The sequence below is a fragment of the Botryllus schlosseri genome, chromosome 7 (assembly GCF_051294905.1).
Source record: "Botryllus schlosseri isolate E-star chromosome 7, Bs_hap1, whole genome shotgun sequence".
NCBI classification, from domain to species: Eukaryota; Metazoa; Chordata; class Ascidiacea; order Stolidobranchia; family Styelidae; genus Botryllus; species Botryllus schlosseri.
Genome location: NC_137242.1, coordinates 19,833,690 through 19,860,521, shown reverse-complemented (window position 1 = coordinate 19,860,521; position 26,832 = coordinate 19,833,690). Strand labels below are relative to the sequence as shown.

General features: G+C 41.2%; 2 protein-coding genes and 2 long non-coding RNA genes across 5 annotated transcripts in view; 2 read left to right on the top strand and 2 right to left on the bottom strand.

The window, feature by feature from the left end:
• The window catches only part of LOC145442840 (glutathione synthetase-like), a 350,056-nt gene that overhangs the window by 187,444 nt on the left and 135,780 nt on the right, over nucleotides 1-26,832 (bottom strand). The window lies entirely within an intron of this gene.
• On the top strand, nucleotides 8,237-9,155 carry LOC145442446 (uncharacterized). Its single transcript, XR_013916072.1, has 4 exons — nucleotides 8,237-8,344; nucleotides 8,402-8,697; nucleotides 8,762-8,938; nucleotides 9,012-9,155. It is a non-coding gene; the product is annotated as an uncharacterized LOC145442446 (long non-coding RNA).
• LOC145443612 (uncharacterized) lies at nucleotides 15,677-16,389 on the bottom strand. Its single transcript, XR_013916490.1, has 2 exons — nucleotides 15,997-16,389; nucleotides 15,677-15,933 (listed from the first exon to the last, which is right to left on the bottom strand). It is a non-coding gene; the product is annotated as an uncharacterized LOC145443612 (long non-coding RNA).
• Nucleotides 23,209-24,111, top strand: LOC145442932 (uncharacterized). The gene is made up of 3 exons (XM_080320982.1): nucleotides 23,209-23,379; nucleotides 23,442-23,619; nucleotides 23,679-24,111. Exons 1-3 carry the CDS (start codon nucleotides 23,230-23,232, stop codon nucleotides 23,708-23,710), a joined length of 360 nt encoding a protein of 119 aa, XP_080177108.1. The 5' UTR covers nucleotides 23,209-23,229; the 3' UTR covers nucleotides 23,711-24,111.

Genomic DNA, 26,832 nt, shown 5'->3' with positions numbered 1-26,832 from the left:
TTTGTATTAGAAAGGAGAGAACATCTCCTGAGTCCTGATACGTTGTAATATGATCCGACGGCGCGCTTATCGGTGATGACTGATTACAGTTGCGTATTCACGGGGCATCGGACTCGCTAGGCACGAATCGTTGGCAATTTAAGTAGCGAGCGTAAATGGAGCTTATACCGGCATATAAATATATAATACGCGTAGGTTCCCGATGGGTGGAAGCTTTTCTGATGTTCTGAATGCTATATAGTTCTGTTTCTTTTCTGGTAAGTCGTTAGTTACTGTAATTTTCCATGTATAATGCGCAAAATTTTCACGATTTTTTGCCCTAAAATCGGGGGGCGGTGCGTATTATACGTGGGAAGAACACACTTGAAAAATAATCTCCTTCAACTAAAATCTTGAAATCACACCTTCATGTTTGTTTCCAATTGCGCATCACTTTTAGTAATTCGTATTATCAGTGTAACGCGCTGCCAATTATCGAGAAGCGTGTTGCCAATTAACTATAGTCGTCTGCACAGCACACGATCTCCTGTTGAGTTGGTTTGCCGTTTGCACGCGAGCGAAATTAGGTCATGCATTGATTGCTGCACGCGCGCGCGGCAATCCTCGCTGATTCATCGCTTCAACGACAGGCCATGTGGGCAAATTATAATCGCCTGCGTAATCAGTCGCATCTCCAACAGGCGTGGTGTGCACGACATAACCGTTGGCCTGAGCAATGGCATCTGAACTCGTGCGCGAGTTGTCGCGTCGCCGGCCGCGCAGGCTTCGACTGGTACCTACTATCGGATGGAGGCGATGCCCTTACTTGTCTAATGATTAGCAATTGTATCTGTAATAGTTCTTGTGCGCAAGATGTCGTGTCTCTGGCCAGAACCATCGCGTCGCCAGCCTCGCGGGCTTAGGCTGCTCTCTACTATCGTTTAGACCAGTGGTTCCCAACGTGGGCGATATCGCCCCCAGGGGGCGATTTAGCGGTCTAGGGGGGCGAAAATAACGAAAGGGGCGATATGGGGGCGAAAACAACGAAGGGGTCGATGGCGCGTTAAAACGGCTATTTTGGAGTCGGGACCGTAACTACCACACCCCATACCCCCCAATTGGGGATGGGGGGCCCGAAATCGAAGGAAGCCCAAAATTATTTCGTGAATTAACATGAATGATAGTTAGCAATTTTTTAGAAATTCATATGATATTTTCAAAAAAATTTCGCGCTCTGCGCGATTTAAAATATTAATGTATCTTGCTGTTGGGGGCCCCGTCACCCAACAAAAATACGCAAGATTTATGGAAATAGGAGACTTCGGTGTCCGCCATTGCTGCGCCACGACGCACCAAGACATATAAAGTTACAGGCCATGTAACAATGCGACACCGAGAAGTGTGCCAGAACGATCAGTAGCGAGAAGACCTTGGCCGAAGAGGAATGAATGCCCTTGTGCTAACCGAAAACTTCGATATATATACATACATGTTTAATTGTCCATAGGTGCCTCAATGGCTGGCGTCGAATGTTCCTGTCCTGGCGACCTTAACCCCACAGGACTAATGCCATCCCGCAAGGAAAAAATTATTTGGCAGTAAAGAAATACCAATATGAAATCATGTGCGTCTTTTAGTTTGGTACGTTTTGACGATTTCCATATCTTCTGACAGCAGATATAGGAGGTCACGAAATAGCATCGTAAAGAAGTCAATATAACAACGATTCCGCCCCAAGATGTTTAATTATTATTTAGGGGTCCTACCTTTTCTAACATAGGCCTACCACATCGACCATATTGACCGATTCAAACATGAATCATATAAATTTGTCGCGCTTCGTGCGTTTAGGCAAAATACGGTGACTCACCAAACAGTACATGGAATAGGGTAGCTGAGAGGGGTCTGGGGTTTGGTTTAGAACCCTATGGGGCCAAAGACCAACATTTTTTTAGGGGGGGGGGGGACTGACGATGTGCTGTTTTTCGGTTCTCAATATTTGGGGGGCGATGATCGGTGTGGAGCTTCAAAAGGGGGCGATGAGTCGAAAAAGGTTGGGAACCACTGTTCTAAACCTTTCCCAATATTGTTGAGAATGGCCTAATCTTGACTCATTCACGATATCAGGGCTGTAATATCGTGCCAAAAAGCGCCGGAAAGATACAGGTTCAGGACGAGAGCGTCACTGTACTATTAGGGCAGGATAAAATGAGTACCTTAGCGATTCAATTCAGAATCGAGTGTATTCGCATATCAGTCACGGCTGGCACAATACTTCGAGTACTAAAGTCTGGATCGAGTACCGAAATTATACGCTCCTTGCAACTAACAGTTATGCTATCAATGAGAACCATAGTTTCGATGCATTTTCCACTGTGAAAGGTTGTGAACCACGATATTACGTACCACGATATTACGTACCACGTATCACAGCATACATAACACGTAGAAGACAGCAGCACATATTAGTGAAATAACATATGTGAAGTCGTGATCAACCCAGGGTACGATACGCAAGGCTTTGAATGATTTTTCTATTAACTGAAGCTGGTGTTTTTGAAAACGAAAGTTCAGCATTTTGGTACGAGTCAGCACAGCTTCATCTAGTAGGGAAGGAAGGGATCAGGTAGGCAGCAACCGCGTGATCCCAGAAATGGTTGATCCGATAGCGCATTAGATAGGAATGCTTACCAGAAATCACTACCCCATATTGCTACACAATACACATAGCAGACATATTTTTACTTTCTCGTTTTTTGGGATTCATTTAAATACGCTTGAACAATGAATACGTAGAATAACTATAATATGGTATTCAATTGATTCCAGCAGTGCCTTTTGATATGTCACATGACGCTGAATTTCTCCATCAGCAATATTCACAGCCACCACATAGCTGCCAGTTAACATGATCCCCATCAGCACCATATAAAGATTTTGAATCCAGGATAGGTAATTCCGAGGCACTCTCCAATAATAACTTCAAGCTGGCAATCGTAGATGCTCTTACTTCCTATAGATACATATATCTGAAAGATAACTGAACTTATCCATCTTTTGACAGCTTGGTTATTTCTCTACACGTAAAATATGCCGTTTGATGTTATCCAACATTAGTAATAAAAGCAAACTGCAATGTGTATTTGTATCATCGCATGTACGGTGACCTGCAACTGAAGGTAAGGAGTAAGAAGACAGAAGACAGCATCAGAAAACTGCCTCAGGATTAATGGTATCATACCCAAGTCAAATTGTTAATACCATGGCGATCGCCTTATCCAAGTAATTGTGAAAAAGGCACTCAGCGACCATAGAAATATCTGAGCTCAAGTACGTTTATTTAGCTGGATACAACGAATAAAGCAATCTACATCAGGAATATAACGACAAATAAATACATACGATGACACATAGATAACCTAATTTTACCACGAACAATCAAAACCACTTATATCTTCGACATGTCGACATACACAGATAACACCGGTATAAACACGAGATGTTGGGCTGAAACAAATCCTGAATGTTACGATGACTATTCATTCAAAGCTCCATTCGTATGAAATACTACAAACCCATTATGAATCAAATATATTTAAACACTGGACGCTTTTCCATGAGCTCCTGCACTACATCGTACAGCCTACTACCCACAATGCAACTGTTTCTAGTGAACAGCAGGGATGGCCACAGTCCGGTTTAGGAGCCGGATCCGGAGCAGGATTTCATCGATTTTTAACGTAGCCGGACAGGATCCGGATTTTGAATTCGGGCTGATGGTCGGATTTTAGCCGGATTTTTCTACTGAAATATGAATATTAACATTGTTTTGGCAGGATTTTTTCGGATTCCGAATTGGACATTCACCAGCCGGATTTTTTCGGACTCTAATTTTTCAATTGTAAGCCGGATCCGGATAGATTCGGATCCCGAAATTTTGGAATCCGACCATCTCTGGGGATCACGTAAATATCGCGAGTAGCGCACTCCAGTGTTTATATATAGCTCACTGATAAATACACCACACATGGAAAAAGACAAAGGTCTTTTGACCTAGTCGGAGATGAGGGAGATGAGAACATTAACACAGAAGAAGTGTTGTATCTGATCCGCACTCAAACGAATTTGAAAAGGATCAAACAGCACATTCAGTCGATATTTCAAATATCACAAGACACCTTCAGTATTACGGTACAAGAACAGGAACACAGAGATAAGATCTTAGAAGATCTACAAGACATACATCGCAACGGAAAGAGCTACAGAATACGGAAACCGAAAGAACCGCTTACACAAATCAGTGTGAGAGCCAGTGGCGGCTCGTGACAATATCGGGTGGTGGGGCAAGGGCTGCAAGCGACTTTTTATCGAGATGACGTCACAATGGCGCTTTCCAACGTAAACAAGTAACTTAATGATGGTACGGTAACATGAATTTCCCGGCAACAGTGATTTTAACCTTAACATATGTGCCACGAGAGGTCCGCCGGTGAGCTGTGACTTGAAGTGTGGTAACTGCGTAAACGGTGTACTGAACAAAGATTCAACCATAGTGTTCTAAGGTGGTGTAGACACTACCGATCGTTCCGCTTCGTCAATTTGGAAAGGCAGTCGCCAAGATGCTATCTCTGCCGCTTGAGCACAGGGAAAAGTTGCGTTCTAATCAGATCTAGGAGGTTAATTGGCTAGCGCGGTATGTTTTCTGTACGCAATTCATAATGCTGAGATATCACTTCGTAGATTAAGATGTCAAATTTTGCTGCCGGTAGGGTTTTTCAGGCAGTGCCAGCGGCATGTTATCGTGCTACATTGCAACTGGAGTAGCCTGTCATAGCTTCCTTGGGAATGTTATCGTTATCAGCTATATGTTTTTGTGTCTGCTGTATGGAATCGACGTGAATATGCTGTATGGAATCGACGTGAATATAGTGGGCACACAATTCCCTGTTAGCGCATTACTTTACCTTGGAGGATTATTGCTGGCCGGTCGTTATATTAGGCATACCGTACATGAAATTACTTGATGGCTGATGACACAATTTTCATGAGAAATTTAGTGTTGTAGTGTTCTTAACTGGTTGCAGAAAATAATGTCAGGCTCCAATTGCTGCGTTCCTGGTTGTCACTGGCATTCACAAAAGGCTCGGAAATCAGGAACACAACGATCGTTTTTTCAAATTCGAAGACCAGATTTGGCGAAAACCGAAGAAGAAAGGAAACATAGGGAGGCTCTGCGTAAAATTGTATTACAAATTAGGGATCCAACACAGGGAGACACAATAAAGAAGCAACTTCACAAGGAATCGTGAGTCATTGCATATACCGTATGTGAACTATAGCCCATATACGCCTACCGTATATCTCTTTGTTTGATTTTGGATGATGATTCTGTTTGAAGTTTATCGCATTTCAGACTAACCGTGTCAATAATGATTTGTACTTTCAATAGAGCCACTATCTGTGATGTCCATTTTCGCCCTGATGACATCATGAGAAATGGAAAAAGAGTAAGTCTGAAGCTTGGTGCCGTACCCATCCTGGAAATGCCGGAAAAATTCATTTCACCCAAACCTACCCCGCGAAAATTTCCACCGACACGATTTGAAACCCCGCTAAAATTGCAACATAAATGCCGTACTGATATTTGGAAGTCGATTGAAAAGCTGTCATCAAATGCAAAAGGTAGCCTTATATGCTTACCAAACGCAGTTTTGCTCGTTAATCCTGAGATGAGTTAAAATCGGCACTTTTCACAGGAAATTGGGTTTTCTATGACAAAAGACAGATGTTTGTAGCAGAACTGCAATGTAGCGATGAAGTCTCTCCCAAGATTAAGTATTAATATTTCCATCCCTTGAGTTTGATATGGAGTGTTAAAAGTATGAGTGTGTTCAGGTTGCAGTTTGATGACAATATGCATCTCTGTCTGATGTCCGTTTATGGCTGGAATGTCCCGCTTGAGGCATTTCCATCTGGCGTCAACTTGCAACATCAGACTTTGAATGCGTATTTACGTGAGTAACAGCCTGTTTACGCCTTCACAGTTATGCCTAGGTCAATGTTTGCAGAATAGCTTGTTGGGCGAAGGGCTTTTTAGAATAGTAAATTATATGGATAGTGATATGAAACTGATATTCATAGGTGTGTATATAGCTTCAGTAGGTTACTGCAAGATAATAATTAGGTAGCGTTATAATGATTGTAAACATAGAATAATATCGGAGGGCACTAATAGGTTGTGGTTTTGTGAGGAGCTTGAGGTAGAAATATGTTCATAGCAGTGTTGGGATCAAGTCACTACCTTCGAGTCATGAGTCATCTCGAGTCATTGCAGATTTTGACTCGAGTCAAGTCAAGTCAATCGATTTTCAAAGGTGACTCGAGTCAAGTCAAGTCACTCGTTTTTTGGAGGTGACTCGAGTCAAGTCACAATTCAAGTCAAATTGAATTTTCGATGTATGAGTGATGATTCAAAGTCATTACACTTTGCTGGCTGTGTGAAAGACAGATTAATTGATCAATGCTGATCATTTATCTTGAATCAAATAACGAATATCTAGTTAAATATACCTGCGAAAAGACGTTGTATCACTCACGCACACGTAGAACTGTTAATAAAATACGCGAGTAACTGTACTGTCACATGCTACAGTCAGTTATTATCAGCCAAAATATAGGACATAATCAACATCTATCAACTACTACGACTACGACTACGACTACGACTACGACTACGACTACGACTACGACTACGACGACGACTACGACGACGACTACGACTACGACGACGACGACGACGACGACGACGACGACGACGACGACGACGACGACGACGACGACGACTACGACTACGACTACGACTACGACGACGACGACGACGACGACGACGACGCAAGCTGCGATACTTTAGTTTGCGGTCTATTTATTTGTGATCTAACAATCGAGGATCAGTGTATCGTACGATCAGTGAATGACTGGCTGCTCTCACAAGTGACACCGGCGTATCTCGAACGATCCGAACATATACAAGATACAGTGATTTATTCGACACCGTTTACTTGATGACTTGAAATTGACTCGTAAATTTTGCTCCGAGTCACGAGTCAATGCGCATTTTTAAAACTTCGAGTCAAGTCAAGTCAAGTCATTTTTCCAAAGTGACTCGAGTCAAGTCAAGTCATACGAAAAAGTTGACTCGAGTCTGACTCGAGTCAAGTCATGACTCGAGTCATCCCATCACTGGTTCATAGTAGAGCATCTTGTGAGATGAGAGTAATGGAGGAAATTTGCTTAGTGAAAAAATTGATAGCCCTAGGTAAACTGTCTTCTAAATAAAGTGGCGACTTTTCAGGAGATGTGGAAGCTATCACAATATGTGAGGGTACTGGAATGCCATACAAAGTACAGAACTCTGTTGTTCATCCGGTGATTATGTTGAATAACGGGCAGCTTACAGTCCATGAAATGATACGAACACCAGAGTGCCAGATTATTGGTAATAGTATGTTCAATTTAAACCGTTTTGTGAGGATATCTTGACAATATGATCCTATGAATTTAGTAGCTGGCTGTGTTGAAGACAACAAGTGTTGCATGAAATGTGAAGTCTTTGAGGGAAGATCAGATTCCACATTACTTGTTGAGGATTCCGTTGACGTTCAGGTGAACCTCACAGTTTTGAGTTGTGTTATGATTGTTTGATTGCTGGTTTTTAAGTAATTGTTCCGAAGTAGCAAGAGCATGTACAGTATACAGCGTTAAAGCCATCAGTATTTTTCATTATGACTGCTCAACATTTAACCTGGCTTGAGATTTTTCAGGGAATGCAGGAACCTGGTATTGTACAACCTAATGAATGGCAAGAATTATTTTTACGAAATCAAATTGAAAATTCATCGGTTTGCTCTACCAGAAGAAGGTACCATCCGGATGTGATTAGATGGGCTATTGAATTTTATTGTCGCTCACCTGCAGCATATCACCATGTTGTAAACAGTAAAGCCCTCGTTTTACGTTCTGGCAAAACAATACAACGTTACAGGTTTGAATATTTCAAGGTCTCGTTGAATTGCCATCTGGTTTACTTATACACTTTGATAGGAATTGCATCAAGCCTCAACCAGGAATCAATGAAATGGTGGTCAGTGAGATCACAAAGGTCATGAAGCAGCATGAATTCCTTCCGGCTTTTTTGACTTCGGATGAAATGAACCAAAGTATATACTGAAATCTTGGTGTTTTATAATCAGAACATATTGTTGTTATTTTGCAGTCCGATAAAATTTGGTTGTATCAGACGGAAAGTTGATTGGGTTCATCGATCCAAATTTTGTGAATGACTGTCAACTGGCTACTCACATACTTGGTAGTAACAAACTATGATATAAAATTGATCGTTGATTAAAGTATATTATATTTACAGTGTTTTACGTACGAACGGTTAAAGGAGAGATTTCCTTGCCACTTGCATGGTACCCAACAAGCATTACACCACAAGCGGATCTATGTTTAATATTCTGGGAAATACTTGCTCATTGTGAGCGTTTGAATTTGAGGATTCATGCTGTAATTGCAGACGGCATGTCGACCAACCGCAAATTTTTTAAACTTATTGCTGGAGTTGACTCAATTCCGATACGGTGTGCATTCACAGCTCCAAATCCATATGGTCGGAACAGACCAATTTTACTTTGTTCTGACCCCTCACACCTTCTCAATGTGAGTATAGAAATTGCATTTAGTGGTACATGAAGGTGTTGAGTGATTGATGTATATTTTGCAGACTGCACGGAATGCTTTATATTCCTCAAAACCGGGAGGAAAAAGGTTCATGAATAGAGCTGGGAAGCATATTTTATGGACTCACATTGCGAAACTGTATCATAACGAGAAATACAGCCTGATGCTCCGACGATCTCGACTCACAGAAAATCACATAAAGCTGAATCCTTACTCCAAAGTATGTATCATTTGTGTGTTAGCGTGACCAATATAGTTCAGGCCCATTAGTTGCGGAATGAAATTATTAAAAGATGAAGGTGAATCTAGCAAGGGATGTCCTCAGCTGGGAAGTGGGCAAAAATCTTAAAACCATGGAGGGAGCCAAGGGAACCTCGGAATTCGTCCTCATGATGAACAGGTTTGAATTCTTTCATTATTTTTGTCATGAAGATGGGTAAATAATTCGGCACTTCTTCGTTATTCCCCACACATTGAGGAATGCTCCCCATGAACATCACGGATTAGTGTTCCCCATGAATATGTAAAAATTAGTAGTGTTTCACGTGTAAAACAACCGTGTTCACCATTTACACTTATTTTCTCTTATTTATCATGTCTCTCTCAATCAATACGTCACTATCCGGCGTTTATCTTGCCGGCTTTTGGTTTCGAGCATCGAATGCACCTGCAAAACAATACAGCACCAAAACAAAAATACGATGATGCCGGATATATAGCATTTGCGTTCTCACACGAGTCATGGTATTGTGAACTGGACATGGGGGAGTTGCCTTGCGGTGAATTCGACGCATGAAACATCAATTCGATTCTTGGCAGTATCACGTTCTGGAGTCGGTTGCAAAATTGCGTGTCTTGGATTTATTTTACAGTGTCTTTCAAACATATCTCCGTTACGGCCGAATGCAAGGAAAGTGAATAAAACGGAGCCAGGGAAGGACATCTAACTAGAAGACACCCGAATAAATCAAGATCGGACATTTTGACTTGTGTATCGTGCCGCACATTGAAATTATGAAACTAATAATATTAAATTGAATTTGGCTCCTCGCCAGCTGATCCGCATAAGCGGCGTCTTACGAAAGCGTAGATATGGGGCGTGCTACAAGTCTTGCATAGGGAATGATGATCTAGATCAGTGGTTCTCAACCGCCGGTCCGCGAGGAATATTACAATTTTATACTTTAATTTCAAGATGCAATGTAGAAGGCTTGTCCTTTGATAAAATAAATAAAACATCTAATTTTTAACTGATTCAAAATTTCGTGAGGTAACATTAGGGCTAGAAACATGTTCGATTTGACTTAAAGTACAGGACGTTTCTTTTGACGACATGCGAGCGACAAATACAGAACAGATACGAGCTCACTCATCGCTAAGCAGCGCAGTTTGATCATTGGTTTTCGATACATTTATTTTGTGCAGGACCGTAACTGTGGAACCCCAAACGGCCCAATTATAGAGGGGCCGAGCTTGACAAGGGCCCAAAATTACTTCGCAAATGAATATAAATCATAGCGTTTTATTTGAAAGTTTTTCCAACATTTTTCGATTTCTTTTCGGGCTTTGCACGATTTAGTGTCCCTGAATGTCTTGCTTGTTAGGTGCCCTTCTCCGAGAAATACGCATGATTTATAGGCATTTCAGCGTCAGCCATTGCCGCACCACGACGTATCCACACGTAATGAAGTTTGGGTTAACATATGGGACTCCGAAATTTGGGCCTAAAATTCGACCGCGAGAAAAGCGCTTCAGTCGTGAATGATCGAAAATTCTCGCCATTGTTGCGATCAGCTGCGTAACTCTCTGCTTACGCTGAGTAGAATGGATGTGATCACAAGTACAGGTGAAAACATCCACCCAAATGTAGGGTCTTGGGGCGAAGCCCCCGGAAGTTTGGCTTATCGCCCTGTGGGGGCTCCAAGATCAACGTTTTTGGGGATGGGCTGGCGAAGTGCTTTTTCGGCCCGCATCTGCGGATGGCAAATATAGCTGCTGCAATGTGTTTTCTTGCGGCACGCACTGTTTCCGCAGTTGCCGGAGTAGCCTGCGTCTGGTGGCAGTGGGCAATGAGCAAGGTAGCACGACAAGGTGCTTGGTTCGACTCCGATACGCTTCCTCTCTAGATATTATCGGTCGGTATTGAGTTTGCGTGGCTGTTTAAACCCACGGCATTTGGCGCGAAAGACTGTAAACGACTCTCAGCGGTAGCACGTTTATCTGGACAAGGTAATTTTATCTCGACTTGGCAGACTCACTACCATAAAATCGCATGGAGGCCATCATGAATATTATTAAATAAGATCAAAACCCGCCAAATGTCACTCTCTAGCATCACATAATTGCCAAAAACGGTTGCATACTTTACATTTTGGCTTCATTTCAATTTTGACAGTTCACCGGTCCGCCAGACATTTTTTGAAATTTTACCGGTCCGCGAGGCGAAAAAGGTTGAGAACCACTGATCTAGATCAGTGGTTCCCAACCTTTTTCGGTGGCAGGGCTGAATTTAGAATTTCAGAGTACGGCCGGGGCCGCACGAATATCAGGGCAATGAAAGGAACCCAAAATAGTCACAAAAATATGAAAATTGCCATTGTTCCAATAATTCGCTTGACGCCATTGCGTTGCCGCGTTCCCGTTGTTCAGAACAATCAACCTCTGGTGGCTATTTCGGAGTAATTTTATTGCCCCGGAGAGATTTCAATTCATATTTTTGGAAAGAGTAGTGCGACACTTGCTTTCGATAAACACCGACATATCAACTTATTCCGACGCTTGGGTCGCGAGCAATAGGACTACCAATTATGCTGCTTTTTGTCGGCTAAGCAGTACGCATCTCGGCGTATTCAATCGTGAGTCACTTGTCGCACATCTATCCGTAAATTAGTTATCGATACCCAGAGCCGTAACAGCACTTCGTCAGGCCCCCCAAAACGTTGCTCTTGGACCCCCATAGGGTGATAAACCGACCCCCCATCCCGTTGTTCGCTTCTGCCACGAAATCAATTGCATATATAGATTATTGCTATCAATTACTTGTCCTCTTCGCTCACGTAATCAGATTTACCGGTAGAGATGAGTGAGCTGCCTTGGAAACTGTAGGACCCGTAAATAATAATTAAATATCTTCGGACGGGCGGACCCGTTGTACGACTTCGTTACATAATGTTATTTCTTGACCTCCAATCTGCAATATCAAAAAATATAGAATCGCCCAAAAGATGCACACGATTTCAAATTGGGTAGTTCTTCACTGGCATATAATTCTTCTTCTTCATATAATTCTGGTGGCCTATTTGTGTCGTGAGAGTTTCAGATTGCCAAGACAGGAACATTCGGCGCCAGTCATTATACCTATATGTATTTTGTATATATATACCGAAGTTTTCGCTCAGCCTAAGGGCAGTCCTTTTCGGCCAAGGCTTTCTCGCTGCCGATCGATCTGGCACACTTCTTGGAGTCGCATGTTACATGGCCTAAAACTTTATATGTCTTCGTGCGTCGTGGCGCGGTAATGGCCAACGCCGATATGCCCACTTCTATAAATCTTGCGTATTTAATCTTGGCGGAAGAGTGCCCAATAATCAAGGTAGTTAGAAACTTGAAATCGCGCGTAGCGTACTCGGGGTGAGCGAGTTCCGTTTGACCTAACCCTGGCTCGCTCACAAGTTTGCATCAGGTCAATTCGCAACGAGAATGATGTCACAGTAATATTCAGTTCCACGTCTACATTGGCTCCTGGGGTTTGGAACCTAATAAATTTTGTCAATGGCCTGCGTGAGTTATGGGCTCTGTGACAATTAAATGATTTATTCCGGGAAATATTATGTGGCATTGATTTTGTAAGTTTCGACGGAAATCAAAACGTGATTTTATCGCCACATTTGAGTTGATATATAATCTATTTTATTCTTGAAGGTGGCGACGAAACATTCTTCATTGGCTTGCTGTAGCTTCGATTATTATAATACAGAAAACAAGTTGAAAAATGTGAGTTTTGAGCGTATGTCTCATAGGGCCCGTGGTCGTGTGCCATTGGATCCCCCACCGGGTGGGGACCGATGATACGTTCAGGCAACAAATTTTAAACGTTTATAAATATTTTTTGAAAAGGAGGATTCCATGTAAATGTCCGCGATAGGTAGAGCTTGTATCAAAGTGTTGAGACAGCAAAAGAGCTGCTATTCTCGGCAGACGATTTGAGGGCCAGAGATCATTTTGCAATTTTTGATCCATCGGTACCGCATCTCCACTATGGTAGTTCGCTCTTGATGTTATGTGATCGCAGGTCAAGCTCACACTAAAGTCCCTAAGCATTCACACACGGAAAACTGGATCTTTCGAGCAATCTTTTGTAATAAAGCAAATAAAATTTTTGAGATTGTCAATATGCATGCTCGTTATAATGTTGATGTTTATGCTGCTAGCGCCATGCATATAATGGCCCGACGTTGAATTGAGAAGAATATCAACAAAGATGTTATAATGACGTGGAGAATTTAAATATATGAACCTACAAAAGCACATTCGAATATAGCCTATAGCCTATCTATACCCTGAAGTTCATGATTGACAGTCACATTTCCCCACATATGGACGCTACGCACTAATTGTTTCATAGCAATGCGTCGTGGCAAACATCATATCTTTGTGGGATTTGTAGTGTTGACCGACCCAAATTTATTGTTGGAACCGTGGAGATTTCAATATCAAGTTCTAAAACTTTTATATGACTGTAACTGACTGTCAGTTTCAAGTTTCATAGCGATCGCATAGTAATTGAGTGAAATATAGGACAGGAATATCTAGTTCTAGATATCCCTGTATAGGATATGGGTTTTTCTGGGTTTATTGATAGTGTCAACATCTGGATTTTTACGATATGTCCCAGTGGCATCCTTGCATTGTCTGTCTTGACTTGAGCCGCGGGTAAAAATAATAGAACCGCCGATTATATTATTAGTGGTTCCTGCTGCAAGGCGATCACAAACATATTTGATTGATTAATAGGACCCTGTCAATAGATAGGTGAGGTAAATTCCACACATTCGTCATGGCCCGCGATATGAAAATACTGCCATATCGAATCAGCGCTACAGGCTTGCGTCGTGAGGATATATAGCTTTCCGACAAGCAATGTTGGAGCGAAATCTCAGACAGCACTTTGAACCACATGTGACACACTGAGACACGGCGATACAGTATATATCGAAGAATCAAAATGTATTCGATGTGACCTATTTGCTATATGCTGAATGCCGGCTCTGCCAGGCTAATTTCATTTAGTTTTGCTCATGTTGAGGTAAATGCTGGAGTAGGCTAATTCAGCAGAACTCACAATAAACGAGGGCGTTGCTTTGTATATATGTGTATAAAATTATGGGCCCCTAAATTGATACGTATGTGTATGTCGAAATATATTCCCAATACACGTATACTTACAGTTACACGCTGTAGATTGGGTAGCTATATTCGCAAATCGCAGGGATATGTTAAGATTGGAAAGGCATTACATTCAAATGCCAATGGAATGTCGAAGTATTAGGAATTCTGACTCTATACTAGCTGTAATTAATCTAATTCAGGGTCACCGATCGGCCAGGGTCACCGATACCAAAGTCGACAGATGCCCTTTTGTATCATACAGTCCTCTGGTTGACTCGCTTGCGTCACTATCGATTTCGCAATACCTTAGCTTCATGTAATGCTGTTGACCTATAGTCGACCAATAGAGTAGACTTATGTGACACGAATTCTTGTCACGACTATAGTTTTCTTAATGTACTGTACATTATACCTAGCTACGACTCTAGCCACATGATGCCACGATGTAGAAGCACAGGTTGGCATATATTACTTTAAAAACAAATTGTACAAGTACATGTAGCCATAGCCAACACTCCAGTCCGAAAGATTTGGTTTTTATGATATAATACACATATTAAATCATGATATATCCCGTACGTGTAATAGATTGCTTTACATTAGACAAGGATGCATTCTTGATACCAATTTCGTTGATGTAGGTAACTCATTGTTGGATAAGCTGACTACTTATGTGGTGTATTTTGATCTTGTTATCGATTGTGGGCAAAGCTTACATCACAGCGTCACGGAGTCAGGGGCGGGTCAGGGGGTGCAGACTAGACAGGGCCGTAACATCACTTCGTCAGCCCCCCCCAAAGCGTTGGTCTCGTGCCCCCCAAAGGGTGATAAACATAAATTCTGGGGGGCTTCGCCCCCCAGACCCCCCTCTGACTATACGCTGTTTACATTGCGTATACGCGAAACGAATTGATAAGATGCAATACATTACCCATTTACAAATTGATATGATGCAATTCGAGCCTGCGCCAATGATTGAAGTCTATATAAACTATCTTCGAATTCAATTTCAATAACACAAGAGGTTTGGTTCAGGTAATAACAGAGAACAGTGGTAGACATTTTGCTATTAAATTACTTTACTATACGAGTTTACGACAGCGTAAGCTGTAAGCTTCGATCACTTCGTTAGCGGTCAATTTATTTGTGAGAGAACAATAGAGGCTCCGTAAAACGCACGATCATTGAATGATTGGTCGCTCTCACGGGTTACACCAACGTTTCGCGAACAATCCGATTGCAAGATACAGTGATTTTTATCGACATCGATTGCTTGAGGACTTAAAATTGACTCGTGAATTTTGCTTCGATTCACGAGTCAATCCACATTTCTGATACGCCGAGTCAAGTCAAGTCATACGAAAAAGGTGACTCGAGTCATCCCAACACTGCTGAGTACAATCCCTTACTGATATATTTTCCCTCCATACCCGTCTTAAATAGTGATATGTAACAGCTATACATACATAGCCTGCATTTATGGCACCAAGCCAAAATATTACGATCTAGATTATCAATCCCTTACAAGACTTGTATCACGCCCCATATCTACGCTTTCGTAAGACACCGCTTTTGCGGATCAGCTGGCGAGGAGGAGCCAAATTCAATTTATTATTATTATTAGTTTCATACTTTCAATGTGCGGCACGATACACAAGACAAAGTGAGACACAGTGAAAAGATAGGACGATACTGGAACAAACAAGTCCGACGTAACATTGTCTGATCAAGATATATCCGGGTGTCTTCTAGTTAGATGTCCTTCCCTTGCTCCGTTTTATCCACTTTCCTTGCATTCGGCCAATAGGGAGATATGTTTGAAAGACACTGTAAAATAGCAACGTATGGGGAAACCAAAATAAACCCAAGACACGCAATTTTGCAGCCGACTCCAGAACGTGATACTGCCAAGAATCGAATTGATGTTTCATGCGTCGAATTCACCGCGAGGCAACTCCCCCATGTCCAGTTCACAATACCATGACTCGTGTGAGAACGCAAATGCTATATATCCGGCACCATCGTATTTTTGTTTTGGTGCTGTATTGTTTTGCAGGTGCATTCGATGCTCGAAACCAAAAGCCGGCAACATAAACGCCGGATAGTGACGTATTGATTGAGAGAGACATGATAAATAAGAGAAAATAATTGTAAATGGTGAACACGGTTGTTTTACACGTGAAACACTATTAATTTTTACATATTCATGGGGAACACTAATCCGTGATGTTCATGGGGAACATTCCTCGATGTGTGGGGAATAACGAAGAAGTGCCAATAATTCTACCTTGTATTATTGAAGCTGGTTCGAAATTGTCAACTGTGGGACGAGGAATCCTATCCGCACTATCACCCAGCAAACACAGTACAGACCAAAGATGTAGAAAAGCCGAGCCGATATAGTAGATATTAGATCTCGGCAGGTCGTAGAAAGTGGGATTTTGTGTCGACTCAATTCAACGTCTTTTCCATGTCCTTCAATAATGTAAATATCTCTACAGCCTTTAAACATGGTGAGTAGAATGTAGATCCTACGTTAGAAGAAGAAGATCCTGATATAATAACCTGTTTTCTACCACTATGGGCTTAACCTGATCACGGCTGCGTACGTACACACACCACATTATTTACTACATATTAATCACATTTGTGATAATTTAATTTCAAACGAATTGGCAATAATGCCGTTGTAAAAAATAAAACGAACAAACGAACGAATGTCTTTAGAAAGAAAGTGAAAACAGTCCTTATCATCAGGTTTCATCTTCTGATGAGCCAGTTAAATAACCAGCATGCGGCCTTTTTTTTCAACACCCTGCAGGAATAAAACGAAAATGATGATTAATAGCTAAGACATTCGTACTGCGAAAATGGCAGAGGTAGCGACTAACGAATGACTTCTACATTTTTTTCGCCCATACTTACTAAAATGGATTCGATTCTGAACTATTTCCACTCAAGTTTTCAAGTTCTATTATTATATTTTTTAATATTATATGACTAGAGAACTGACTTCAATCGTCACTTCTACTTGATTATCAAGATCAACGATGACTACTTCAGCACTCTTTGAAAACAGCCACTAACACAAAAAGAATTCTTGACTAAAATTTCTTCACATTCTGTCCAAAATGATCAATTCAACAATCCAAATGAATCAGTTATTTGGCAGCTAGTTGGAGAGATATATACTCAAGTCTAGAAAGTGGAATGATACTCTGCCTGGAAAGCTGAAGACCTAACAATATCGTGTACAGAGAACAAAACATTTGAGTGGCGGCACTGGTATAGACATTAATAAATTATTAGAATTGACAGCAAGATAACCAGCAAGACATTAAAATGAGAATTAGTGCAGTTTCCTAGGCTGTAGTGATACTCAGCCAGTAATTGACCTAGCAGAGAGCAAAACGTTGTAAATAAAGCGAGCGAAACCTCCGACAAATGATACGATAAAACATTAGAATCGACAGTCTTACTAGAAGCAGAATAACAATCATGAGGGGTTAGAGAACAGAAGCCCGGGAAGTTGGAAGATGGAAGACCATCAGAAATTACTGCATACTGGCCGAACAAATCCATGACCACTAACAAATGGTCTTTCAATAGTCAATATTGATACCAAATGACACCACCCCTATTTCATAGCAACATTTAGCAAATACAGCGCTGGAGTCAACCTTATATAAGCCCTAACCAAACGCCCATTAGTTTTCCCACCTACTACTTCGCGGATGGAAATACGCATTAAAGCGAACGGACGCGACTTGTCACACTCTTGCTATTTCTGCTCCTTTTTTCTCTTCGTTCCTCTTCTCTGTCGCTTCCGCTTGAGGAGAGAAACAGTCGGCCGCGTTTACGGATCGTGAATTCCCGGTGGGTGATTCTTCCTCGAATGGTCAGCACCTTGAAAATTGAGAACAATGTTGTTGCAAAATGCATGACAATTTGAAAGTCACATCATTCTAATTATTCCAGTTATGGTCGTGAATCGTTACAAGTGCGGTAACCATAAGAATTATTACTATACTTCAACTACAAATACAATATATTGTATAAAATGATTACCAATTCTTTTACGTTGATCGAGTCCCAAATAGATGAAATATGTCAAAAAATTTGCTAAATTTTTGTATAATTTGACAGATTCCGAAATCTTCTCAAAGTGCACCTTTCAAAAATTTGATATCAAGACTCCCAACATTTTACAATTCGAAGTTGGATGGCTTTACCAATACAAGCAAACAGTTTGTATCGCAATTGACAATTATGTAGAGAACGCTGCGAGACATATGAGTAGGCCTACCCTAAAACGTTTCTCTGACATGGACATTAGGGCTCTTAAAATATGACTTTTTTTCTCAAATCGTTCTGGCTACTTGATAAAATTGTTAGGTTACCTAATTTAAGCCTAAACACAAAATTTGGTTCAATTCCAGCCAGTAACCGCTTTGCTACAGGAGAAAAAAGTTTCTATTCATTATATAAAAATAAATAGGTAATAAAAATTTGAAAATTTTCTGTTCACCCCATGAAAGTGTTAGGCTGTCTATAGAAACGATGCTCACCAAATTTGGTTCAATTCCAACCAGTGGAAGCGGAGATATTGCCGTCGAAAAATTTGGATTTGAATAAAATAGTATTTACGGTGACCGATTCTTTGTTTACTTATTAAAGTTGTGCTCACCGTAAGTACTATTTTATTAAAATCCAAATTTTTCGACAGCAATAACTCCGCTTCCACTGGTTGGAATTGAACCAAATTTGGTGAGCATCGTTTCTATAGACAGCCTAACACTTTCATGGGGTTAACAGAAAATCTTCAAATTTTTAAAAATTCATTTTTATATAATAAATAGGAACTTTCTTCTCTTGTAGCAAAGCGGATACTGGCTGGATTTGAACCATATTTTGTTTGTAGGCTTAAATTAGGTAACCTAACAATTTTATCAAGTAGCCAGTACGATTTGAGAAAAAAAGTCATTTTTGAAGAGCCCTACTGTTCATGACCGTCCACGTTTAGAGTTGCATCTCAAAGATGCTAAAATAAGCCTAAATATAATCCAAGCAATACGATCGTCCACTTTGACTGACTGAATTTCTAAAAACACCTTGATAGCTTCCACATCTTACGTTTATATATACTGTCTGCTATCGGCACAACAAAGTAGGCCTATTTAAAAATACCAAAACAGATTCAACATACCACATCTCTTGCAAACTTCTTTAAATCCTCCTTTGTGGTGAGTTGCTTTGGAGTTCTTCTAGGATCAATTCCGATATTGTTTTATCATATACAATCTATGGCGGAATAAAAGTTTCGGATAAGTTCTAAAACGAACACAATTTTCCACACAAAAGTCAATTGCCACACGAAATGCCAAATGCTACGGTCTCATTTTACAAGGTATGGCGAGGAAACGTAGTGGTACGTTCCATTATAGCTAAACACCAATGAATTGCGGGTTCTAGTGTGACACGTCGACTCCATAATTCCTACCGAAGTGTTGGCCGTTTATCTAGGCTCCTCCTCACCATCTGATTCGCATAGCCATGTATTAAAAAGCCTAGGAGTGGGCCGTGCTGTAAGTGGGCAGATGGTTGCCATTGGACCCGGCACTTGGTGAATTCGGCCCTCGGGAAATTTTGAAATGAAGTGTATTTACAGCTATTAATATGAATTATCAAACTAATAATAGTATTATCAAGTGATTCGTCAATCTTGTAAGGAGGTCAGGGCATCCGTAGATCGCGCAGTCACGGCGTGATTAGATCACGGATTGCGTAGCCACGGGAAATAACACAGCGCTCATATACCGACCACGCGCGGTCTGCTTGGAATCGATGGCGTGAGTCACGGGCCTGTGTCGTGTAAGTTTTGAGAAGATGGATCTTGGCGTTGTATGTGAGATCAAAACTGTGGAACATCAAGCGGCGCTTCTTCGTTTATCGATCACGACAAGCCAGTGTTCCTCATCAACAAATGTTTCGCATGATCACGTCAAAATAAATTATTTTTTGCCTTTGGAGAGACGATTCCACTCTGGGATTAGGGTGTCTCGATAACACCCGGTTGAAGGATCCCAAGATTACGAGATCTACCACGAGCCACGACACGTTTAAATTTCCTTTTTGATACTGTTCATTCATACTAAATGCATTTCTAATGCGAAGGTGTTCTAGTGCCAATTCTTCCAAGGGCCGAGTTCACCAAGTGAAGAGCGTCGCGTTATTTCCCGCAATTACGCAATCTGTGATCTAATCACGCCGTGACTGTGTGATCTACGCATGCCCTGACCGCCGTACAACATTGACAACCACTCAAAGTGCCAAGTTCACCGGCAAACATTCCAGTAACCAATCATGGTGACCGGTACCGCTACGAGATCTACCACGGCCGAATTCACCAAGTGCCGAGTTTGTGCGGCCGAATTCACTAAGTGCCGAGTTCACTGGTAATCGGGCAGATACGGAATAATAAGAAGAAGAACCGGCCTGGTGTAAAATGACCAGTGTAGTCGAACCACCACCATGAACACCACAAACAAACAAATAAACATCTAACAAGGAAAAGAAATTACCTTTGCAGCCTTTGACAAACACAGTTAGCATTGAAACCAGCAATTAAGGTCTTATTCGAAAGCAGAATAACAACTGTTTTAGTGGACATATCAAATCAAATGTTGGAAAGTTCATGTAAAATAGCCCAAAATATTATCTTACTGTGACCATATTCCATCAATATGGTCTGGCTAGCCAAATTCTCTGGGCCAACATAATCAAGCTGCGTTTGGTTTCAATGATTAATAATCTTGTCACTGGATTCGAGGTATAATTGCACTCAAATATCAAATTTTGCTCCATTAATCAACATCAAGTTGAAAATGTCCATTCTTGCACCAACTTTTATAAAATCATGAATCAGTGTTCTACAGGAATGTATCTATATGACTTAGATACCTAGAAAATTCGGCGCTTCTTCGATATACGCCCCAGATCGAAACAGTGTTTCACATGTAACCAGCAAGTGTTTCCCATGAACACAATCAAATTTTATAAACGTCAAAATAAATTGTTTTTCGCCTGTGGAGAGACGGATATTAGGGTTGGATGTGGGTAAGGGTCGAAGTTTGGGTTAGGATATCCCAAGACTAGGGTTGGGGGAAGGGCTATCAAGGTTGGAGGAGAAGAGGATATTAAGGTTGGGGGTAGGGGGAGGGTTGATGTGGGTTACGGTATTCCAAGATTAGTGTTGGGAAAGGGGGATATTAGGGTTGGAGAAGGGTTAGGGTATCCCAAGATTAAGGTTGGAGGAGAAGAGGATGTTATGGTTGGGGTAGGGTTGATGTGGGTTGGGGTATTCCAAGATTAGTGTTGGGGAAGGGGGATATTAGGGTTGGAGGTAGGTTAGGGTCAAAGTTGGGGTTAGGGTATCCCAAGATTAGGGTTGTGGGATATTACGGTCGGGAGAGTGTGGGATATTAGGGTTGGATATCGTGTCCTTCACCCCAAACCTCATCTTGGATACCCTAACCCTAAACCAGCTCTAACCCTAACTCTAAACCCCTCCCCTAATATCCCTCCTTCCCCAACCTTAATATCCCCCTCTCCTCCAAACCAAATATCCCCCTTTTTCAACCCTAATATCCATCATTTCTCGATATCCCCCTCTCCAACTCTAATATCCCCCTCTCCTCCAGCCCTAATATCCCCCTCTCCTCCAACCCTAATATCCCCCTGTCCCAACCCTAATATCCATCATTCGTCGAACCCTAATACCCCCTCTCCAACTCTAATATCCCCCTCTCCTCCAGCCCTGATATCCCCCTCTCCCCCAACCATAAAATCCCCCCCTCCCACAACAAATGCAAAAAACAATTTATTTTGACGTTTATAAATTTTATTGTGTTCATGTGAAACATTTATTGGTGTCATGGGGAACACTGTTTCGATCTGGGGCGTATATCGAAGAAGCGCCGAAAATTCAAGCATAAATATTATGATATACCGTAGGTATAGGTACCGGTAATTCAGATGTTTGAAGCGAATTATAGTGGTCTAATTTCACTAAATTAGAGCGAAATGCCAGCAATATAATTGTAATCTAATTAGGAAAAACGGTTTAGCTCTAATTCTAACCTGGAAAAGCTGAAACTTTTCTATAGTTATCTACACCTGTTTTGCAGAAAGTCAAACAGCTCTAGGCGTCATATACTACAGGCAATTCGAAATACCCCATAAGCTATATGCTACTGCATATATACCTTTAACCCGCTACCTCAGTCAGTCACAATTCCTATATATTTACGGCATTTACCATACAGAAAGAGCGAACTATGCCTGGCTGCGACCTGTTGCGCTTCAAATCTTTTTATGGCGCGATGACGTAAAATTTGAATCGCCGAAATATTCTAGAAGTCACGCATCGATAATCATATTCCTAAACGTACAACATATCACTTATTTAGTTATTCTCTGAATAAAACTATTAACCATACTCGTTGAACATGCGAGATTACCGAAAGAGCGAATATATATATAATGAAGATCATATATATCAGAGGAAAACAAAACTATTCGACCTTAGAGCAACAACACGAATATACAACACCGGTGACATCCTCACGCAATAAAACGAAGGGAGAACATTGTTTTCTAATGGATAGAACGAAGCTACCGCATGAGATCGAACAAAACCGGATAGAATTCATCGTGATTGAATGTACCGACAAAGTCATCCTTTCTACGTATTTTAGTCGTACCCGCGAGAGATAGAAAATTTGCATTATTAGGTTAACTACCGGATATAACGAAGCCTAATGCATGAGATGGAACAACACCGAGTATGAATTTATTCTGATTGAATATAACCACAAGACCATCCTACTACGTATTTTAGACATTCCCTCGACACTTAGAAAATCAGAACCTAATCGAGATGATCCCGGATGATCCTTTTACGGTTTTGTGTTTGCTGGGCACTGACAACAGAATTACGAAATTTAAGGAGTTCGTTGAAGAGCTACTGCGTTGGAAAGTGTGTATTGGTTGCAATAATTCAGCCTTATATCTTCCAAGACATTGATTATTTTATAGGAAGAAGTGGACGGATTTGGGGGACAGATGCGTATACTACCTCAGCCGACTTTGGAGGGGCTAATATTCACCTCAAGAAACTTCGTGTTTTTATGTGAGAGACTCCTTCAAGAAATGGATTATGTGCAGCTGCGAACTTTTTCACAGGATATATTGGAAGCATTTTTCGGAAACCTCGTTAGTATCCTTGGGGTTTAGGATCACATAATTTCATTTGTTCAGATGACTCAATTTAACAGAGAACTTTGGGAAGGTTTTCCCAGAATCCGGACATCCAAGAAGTCGGATATGGAATCCAGCACATCATTCAACTAAAAATAATCAAGAAAGTCAAAGGAGGGAATACAACGTACGGTTCTCGTAATGCTTGGACTGCAATATGTCATGAGCCTTTACCAAAGCGCCAAAAATCTGATGGTTAGCCGTAGACCGAAAGTGGTTTCGGAATGGTCGCTTATATCTCGAATCATTTTCAGAAATTCCTGAATCTTCCAACAGCACCAACTGATCTCTCCACGTAAATCCACACATCTACATCCTCCAGCATTGTGTTCTTCAGAAGGATCAAACTGGCCATATCTAATTCAACAATGTCGACGTCAATATGGGCAACTATCTCTACCCATCACAAATTATTTCATTATTCGACTTGAGTAGCTTCAATTTTGGCAACTATGTCGATGCGAGAGAATAATGGAATATTTCCTGGTATGGTCGAGATAGTTGCGGACATTGATACTGCTTGATGGTAACAAAATGTTCCATTGGCAACATTGGCAGAATAGATACACCCGGTCAAACCCTACTACTTGCATGATTAAATTGATTGATTTATCTGTTTTCAATTTCATGAATTAGGCTACTCCGTCGAGCACAATAAAGTTCTACTTGTGATATTACTGGTAGTAAGACGTTTGATTCTTTGTGACTATGGAAATAGGTGAGGTGACTACATTGACCGCTATATGTAGCATACGATTAGACCTATTTGAAGCAGGTAATACTTGGTCATATTATTGCATATATCCTGGTAGAAGGTTAATATACCAATGAATCTAACTGATAGGTGGCTAGCATACTCTATCTATCAAGACATTGTAAGTAGCTCCATCTGGAAGCCTATTTTCTCCCTTGGATGATGTCTTATGACTGCTGCACTATTGTTTCGTTTGTACACGAAATCAAGTCACATATATTCAACATGATGACTGTAATTGGAAAAAAAGCTGCAATACAAATGATGACAAAAATCTACTGCTGCACCTGTCGTTTGAGGTCACCTCTCAAGCCTCGTGAAAGGAGGCATTTGCTGCGCACCCGTTGAAATAATTTCTTTGCAAATCCCTTTGTGAGAAGTGCAATGACTGTTGTAAAAATTTGTAACACAATCTGTTCAGTCAAATCATGGTCAAGTTGAGACATCTCTTCTAGCCTTTCAACATACGATACATAATACAAATTGCTTCGAAGCTCTTTAGTGAAGATGGTTATATCTATTTCGTCAGGTCTCCTTCTGAAATGCTCACCCAGCATCAAGTACAATTTGCTCAAGAACTGTGCAAGCTCTTCAGAAGGGCAATACAGAGATCCTACTTTTTTTTCCATAAATGTGATGAAACTTCCCGGTTTTGGTTGACTCGTCAAATTATCCAAGAGCGAGTTCTTTCCGAATTTTGCTACTGCCTTTTTCAGAGCAAATCCCCCTAGGTATTGGAGTGTGTCTGTCTCGTATGAAGTTATTTCCGTTGCTGTGGTCGATTCTGATGCGCATTTATTTTTCGAAATTGTTATGATAATTTGAAGAAGACAATACGCAGGATCTCTGATTTCATTAGCACCTTCAAAAAATGAAGAAGCTCTAAGGCAATGCTTGCTTTGCTGAGCGACAAGCTTGTCTTTATTTCTTGTCACAGCATAATCCTGTATCCACATTCTGATATTTTGTAGTCCAAATGAAGTCAATTCAAGTTGCCCATCTCCGCCCCGACTTTCACGTAATAATTGTGTCACTTCTTCGTCAGTTATTTCTGGCACGGATCTTTTTTTCGAAGACGGATGGATGGGCAAAATATCTTCATCATCAAGCATCAGTAATTCTTGAATCAGTTCCGGAGAAAGCCACTCAACGCTATATTCTGGAATATTAGCCATTGATATTCAATCTAGAAAAGTTCGAAAACCACAAAGAATTTCATGTACGTTTTGCCTACTATAACGGGTGACCAGCAATAATCTTCCAAGGTAAAGTAATGCGCTAACAGGGAATTGTGTGCCCACTATATTCACGTCGATTCCATACAGCAGGCACAAAAACATATAGCATGATAACGATAACATTACCAAGGAAGCTATGACAGGCTACTCCAGTTGCAATGTAACACGATAACATGCCGCTGGCACTGCCTGAAAAACCCTACCGGCAGCAAAATTTGACATCTTAATCTACGAAGTGATATCTCTGCATTATGAATTGCGTACAGAAAACATACCGCGCTAACCAATTAACCTCCTAGATCTGATTAGAACGCAACTTTTCCCTGTGCTCAAGCGGCAGAGATAGCATCTTGGCGACTGCCTTTCCAAATTGACGAAGCGGAACGATCGGTAGTGTCTACTCTACACCACCTTAGCACACTATGATTCAACACGGTTCATGTTCGCACTAGACCTGACTAATTATCTGCTGAAATGGAAATGACTATTCCTCGAGAGATAGGGTAAGCCTAATTGGAAAGGTCGACGAGTTCGGACAGATAATCAATTGTTATCTCATAGATTGGGCCTGTCATATTGAATCCATAGATTGGGCCTGTCATATTGAATCCAAAACATCATTCTAAAGAACTAAGAATAGCAGCCTCGGAAATTCGGTCTCGGTACAGCATAGGAGATTTTGGCCTTGAACTGGAGACTGTAACACGACACATACGGCTTTATTACTGTTTATAGGTCTGCTGCGTAATCGCCTTTGGAAAATATATTACCGAATAAATACGTGGATGAAAGCCTTAAACTTAGTACACTGTTACATGACATCATCGAGAAGTGGCCTCATGGCCCTTTTCGGTATGGTACAAAGTCAAAATTAATGCGAACAGACCAACACCGAATTTTGCGCAAAATTTACTGAGGAATAGACTGATCAAGTGATCAGCTGTTAGCCGCCATCGAAAACGAAATAGCTATCGCGCTTGACAGGGGGCTGGTTCGGTATATATAGATTGGTGTGCGTCTATAAATGGTAAAGAATTGTTATTGAACAGAATTTTAGGTGGGACAATGCCCCAGTTGCCCTATAGGACGAGCCGCCACTGGTGAGAGCGGTCCCGGCGGAAACAACAAATGAAAATTTGGCAAAAATATTAGATACATGGGGATCAGCGACAATAATGCGGATAACAAGAGGTTATCACAAAGAAACAAGACGTCGAGAACGGCTGGAGATATCTTTATTTCAAAGACTATATGGATGGAATACTTCCACAGGCTATAGTCATAAATGGAGCAACCAACCACTCCACAAAACACAAATAGGAAGTGCTATGTGTGCAACCAGCCAGGACATCTGGCTGCAAAATGCACGAAAAAGAGCTGCGGTTTCTGCCAATCCAAAGAGCATAATGTGGCAGA

Coding starts and splice junctions, on each gene's coding strand:
- LOC145442932 (XM_080320982.1), top strand. CDS start 23,230: ATGCGTATACTACCTCAGCCGACTTTGGAGGGGCTAATATTCACCTCA. Junction 23,380..23,441: donor AAGCATTTTTCGGAAACCTC/GTTAGTATCCTT, acceptor TCAATTTAACAG/AGAACTTTGGGAAGGTTTTC. Junction 23,620..23,678: donor AAAGCGCCAAAAATCTGATG/GTTAGCCGTAGA, acceptor AATCATTTTCAG/AAATTCCTGAATCTTCCAAC.